At 35.1% G+C, this 5,023-nt stretch overlaps 1 protein-coding gene across 1 annotated transcript; it reads left to right on the top strand.

Annotated features, from left to right (window-relative positions):
- Nucleotides 1–1,104: 1,104 nt before the first annotated feature.
- LOC145589491 (ran-binding protein 1 homolog b-like) lies at nt 1,105–4,448 on the top strand. Its single transcript, XM_081646081.1, has 4 exons — nt 1,105–1,310; nt 1,565–1,716; nt 1,838–1,963; nt 3,849–4,448. The coding sequence occupies exons 1-4, from the start codon at nt 1,165–1,167 to the stop codon at nt 4,157–4,159; spliced, it is 735 nt and encodes a 244-aa protein (XP_081502207.1). The 5' UTR covers nt 1,105–1,164; the 3' UTR covers nt 4,160–4,448.
- Nucleotides 4,449–5,023: the final 575 nt, after the last annotated feature.

Below are 5,023 nucleotides of genomic sequence, written 5' to 3'. Positions count from 1 at the left end.
ACCCGAATTCAACCCGACCTGTTCCTAACCCAACCCGAATTTAACCCGACTTGCTACAAACCCGACTCGAATTTCAACCCAACCTGTTACAAACCCGACCTGAATCAACCCGACTTGTTATTGACCCGACCCAAATTCAACCCGACTTGTTATTGAATCAATATGTATAGGTCGTTATCTCATGTTGGTATTGGAACGGAAATTGAATCCTAACTCTATTCCTTCAATATTTCACTTTGAATTTTAAGAGGTTAGTTTCACAACATGTTTTTAGGAACGAATCTCAGGGACGAAACATGTTTTCCGCAAATTATTGACTTGAACCGAACCCGACTCGAACCCGAGAATGACCCGACTTGATTATAACCCGCAAATTATTGACTTGAACCAAACCCGACTTGAACCCGAGAATGACCCGACCTGATTATAACCCGTAAATAATTGGCTTGAACCGAACCCGACTCGAACCCGAGAGCGACCCTAACTCGTTTAAACCCGTAAAGACCCGAATTTAACCTGATCTACTTTTCACCCGACCCGAATGTAACCCGACCTAAACCCGACCCAAACCCAATAAGATGTATGATCCGATGTGACCCGACCCAAGCATGACCGAACCCGACCCGCATATGTTATGACATTAACCCGAGATGACCCGACCCGAGATGACCCGACTCACACTAACCCGACTCAAACCCGACCCGTTTACCCGAATTGACAGCTCTAATGGTTGGTATGCTGGATCTGAATATTTGATTTATTCTATTTTATTTTCAATTTTTAAAAAAAGTTGCAAAAAATTACCTATTTGCCACAGTGGGGGCAGCCCTATTTTGAAATGGGTGTAGGTAGTTCTAACTCCTTAAGGTGTTGGAATTAAGAATTAAGCTTCAACATAACTCAAATCCAAATTAGACCCATCCTAGCCTAACTAGACCTAACTAAGGTTGAACCAATCACCCGAATTGACACCTTAAGTGGTGGGTGAATGGTAATCTCTTTTTTAAGCTTAACTAGCAATCCAACCTTTATGCATCTATATAAAGTTGAAGTTTAAGAAAACCCTTCCTCTCTCTTTCATTTCTCAATCTCGACTATTCATTCTCTTCTGCCGTTCTCTCTCTCTCTCCTCCCACACCACAACACTCTCAACACAGTATAACAATGGCGTCAGTAGATCCTGAGCACAGAGACGACGAGCACGCTCCCGCCGAAGAAGAAGACACTGGTGCCCAAATTGCCCCCATCGTTAAGCTTGAAGAGGTCGCCATCACCACTGGTGAAGAAGACGAAGATGCCCTCCTCGATCTGTAATTTTCTCACTTTTCTTCATGATTTTTGTTGATTTAATGGTTGAATTTTGCCACAATCCCAGGTTTTTTTTTTGCCCTGATTTTTAGGGTTTTGTGTTGTTTTTAATTGGGTGCTCTTGAATTGTTGTTTTCAATGCATTTATTGATCCAATCTTTGAATTTTGCCACTAATTTAGGGATATGTTCGGATTTCTAGGGTTTTTGTGATGGTTTATTATTTCTAATTGTTTGTGTTTTGGAATTGTTATTAGAAAAGCGAAGCTTTACAGATTTGATAAAGAAGGAAATCAATGGAAAGAAAGGGGTACTGGTACAGTGAAGTTTCTAAAGCATAAGGTTTCTGGGAAAGTTCGATTGGTTATGCGGCAATCTAAAACTCTTAAGATCTGTGCTAATCATCTGAGTATGTGACTTTATTTCTATCATTTATTAATTGTTGTGGGTTTTGTTTTCTTGTTTAATTATTGTGTGAAATTGCTTGAATTAATGAGTTTTTTCTATGAATGATCAATTTTTATTTGTAGTTATTGCGGGTATGACGGTTCAAGAGCATGCCGGGAATGAAAAATCTTGTGTGTGGGTTGCTAGTGATTATGCTGATGGAGAGTTGAAGGAGGAGATGTTCTGTATTCGATTTGCATCGATAGACAGTGAGTAAATTTGGTTTAATGGTTTATTACACCGTATTTACATATTCACATGCCTGTTTATTACTCCATGCCACCAGTCCAATATTCTTTTTGTGATTCTTCGTCTGTATTAATTGATATCGTGTGTGTTCTTGATTGGAAGTGTTTCCGGGTCTTAGTTGATTAGTGAATTTGTTATTTTTTTGCTATAGCTCTTATCATGTCTAATGTGTCTCATCTCTTAAGAGAAGCTTTTTATTTGTTGATTAGTGAATTCTTTATTTGTTTATGTTGGCAAGTTTGATACTATGAGGGTAATCTAAACTTTGAGCTTATGTTTCTAAAAAAAAAAAAGAGTAAACTTTGAACTTATATCCTAGAATATAGGAATGTAGAATGATGAATCAGGGATTTTATTCATTTGACCAAGCTCAAGGATTTCGAGTTTTTTATCGTCTAGTTCTTATGTCAAAACTCAAAATTACAAAACCATTGTTTAGGTAATTTAATGAACCTATATATATATATATATATATATATATATATATATATATATATATATATATATATATATATATATATATATATATATATATATATATATATATATATATATATATATATATATATATATATATATATATATATAATTGTGAGTACTTGTGGCCTTGTGGGTTTAACTTAGTGTGTTCCGATTTAGAAATAACTTAGTGGGATACAGTTAAGAAATAATTGGACACCATATCAGAAGAATGGATGCATATGTTATCATCTTGTTGGTAAAATTTCTTTTTGCTGTTGGATTACATAGTTTATGGAAAGTGGTTATCAGTTGGAGTTTTAGAGATATCTTGATCATGATGTGTGTACATTGGATGGCAACAAATAAGCTAAACTTTAACATGCTTAAACATTAGCTGCAAAGTGGATTTGTGCTTGCAACATTATTTATTTGATACTTGATCTATATTGTTTTAGTTGCAACCTTTTCTTTGTGAGGGGCTTAAACTTAACTACCTTTGATTGCACTAAATCTCTGATTTATAATTAAAAGTTATCAATTGAATATGTTAGATTTGTCTCAACTTTTTACGGTTTTTATTAATATGTAATTAGAGATTTTAAAGGTCCTTTTCCATTGATGTCCATAAATAATCAAACATTGCAATTAATCTAGAAACAGATGAAGTATGAATTTGTCATATCTTATCTCTATTATCTTTCATATGTTTTAGCCTCTTTGGTTCTGATTTGTGTTGATAGGCTGCATCTTTTTTACAATTTCTTAAGCCATGTATATGATTTTTCATCGATCAATATTTATCAGCAGTATATAGAGACCAAGTGGAAGTGCTTTTTTTTCTGGGTTTCCTAATATTTTGTACTTGTATAAAGAATAATTATGACCTCTATAGCATACTTTTGACATATACATCCTTCTCTTGGATGTGGTGTTTTTCTTTGTATAGTTATGTTTGAGGGGCCAACTTTGTTCTACCCAAACATAGTTAAGCAGAAAATTTTAATTTGCTTTGTTTCAGATTGGTGATTACTGTTTCTTGGCTGCTTGTTCTAGCTTGAGCTTTTGGATATATACATATTTGTGCACTGTGTGATTTGATTTTATTTTGAGCAACAGTCACAGTTTGCCAAGTCTGAATTTGTTTTCCTTTCCATTTCTCTTGTTATGGTTATGTTATTGGGTAAAAATTTTGGTTGTTTTATACTCGTAGTTGTCATAGACTCTATGCATTTGAATAACATTAATTATATTGTATTCTGTACAATTTTCTTGTTTTGGCTGGTTATAAGATGAAATACTGGTTGTTTTAAAGTAGTCTGGACTTTATATATTTAGGATTTTCCTTGTACATAATAATTAATCATGTTACTGTTTTATGATCAGATAATAAATCCTTCATGGAGATGTTCCAAGAGGTTGCTGAATCACAAAAGAAGCAGGAGGAGAACACAGACGCTTCTGAGACTGCTGAAGCTCTTGAGAAGCTGAGTGTTGGAGAAGAGAAAAGCAAGGACAAAGCCTCGGAGGAAGAAGCTGCTCCTGCCAAAGAAGAAGCTGCTCCTGCCAAAGAAGAAGCTTCTCCAGCTAAAGAAGCTGCTTCTCCAGCTAAAGAAGCAGCTGCACCAGCAGAGGTGACAGAAACCGAGGCTAAGAAGGATGATGTGGAGAAGAAGGGTGAGGATTCCAGCGCTTGATTTTAGTGTCTACCAATTTTCATCGGTACCACCACATCAATCATTGCATAGTATTTCAAGCTCCTTGTCTGTGCTTTATTTGGCGCAAATATTTTGGTAGTAATTATTTTGGTCAGCATCTATTCTGGGACCAAATGGGTCGTCTTTCAGTAGAGTCTGTTGGTGTTTGGTCTTTGTCTATTTGGGTGTCGAGGAATATTTATTGATTTTAATCTGGGTTTTATGTTGAGGCGCTTAGAAAGTGTTCTTTTTCTTATATACTTAAATTTGTACTGGGTGTGTTGGCGTGTTTTTGGCTGTCCGTGTATGAAAATGCTCTACAAAAAAAGTTTTTGTTCAAGGTCACTCACAGTTTGCTTATACCTCTTTATATTGATATCCAAATGAAATTCTACACTGCAAAAAAATGTAATGTATAAGGTGTGAAATATAAATCTAAATATTGTACTGGAAGTCCTCTATATATGATCCTGATTCCTGAACTGGGGTTTAAAGTTTTTGGTTTGATGGCTGCTAATCTCCGCGTTTTTATCTCAGAAGTACACAGTTGTGCCCAGCTGGTCATTTCTGGTTCAGGAACAATATTTTCCAAGTAGTCAAAATTTAAGATTTCTCCAGGACGCCAGGATGTACAAAAAGAAATATTGTTTAAGATTTAAGAACATTCGTTATTCAAATTTTGAGATTTCTCCGGGAGTCCAAAGGTATCTATGCTGCTTATTTGAATTGAGGGCAATTTGAATCCTTGTGGTCGTCCCACTAGGCCATTAGTTTTAATTACACTTAATTCACGTATGTTTGTCATGATTTTTGAAATTATACTATTTTATAATTATTATTAAAATATGGATAATGCTATATGTA

This window comes from Chenopodium album, chromosome 17, assembly GCF_948465745.1.
Source record: "Chenopodium album chromosome 17, dcCheAlbu1.1, whole genome shotgun sequence".
Lineage (NCBI taxonomy): Eukaryota > Viridiplantae > Streptophyta > Magnoliopsida > Caryophyllales > Amaranthaceae > Chenopodium > Chenopodium album.
The sequence above is the reverse complement of the archived record's forward strand: the minus strand, read 5'-3'. Positions and strand labels throughout refer to the sequence as shown.

Excerpts from the sequence above, each read along its gene's own strand:
- LOC145589491 (XM_081646081.1), top strand. The coding sequence starts at position 1,165 with ATGGCGTCAGTAGATCCTGAGCACAGAGACGACGAGCACGCTCCCGCC. Across the intron at positions 1,311-1,564 it reads GAAGATGCCCTCCTCGATCT|AAAAGCGAAGCTTTACAGAT; the intron begins GTAATTTTCTCA and ends AATTGTTATTAG. Across the intron at positions 1,964-3,848 it reads TCGATTTGCATCGATAGACA|ATAATAAATCCTTCATGGAG; the intron begins GTGAGTAAATTT and ends TTTTATGATCAG.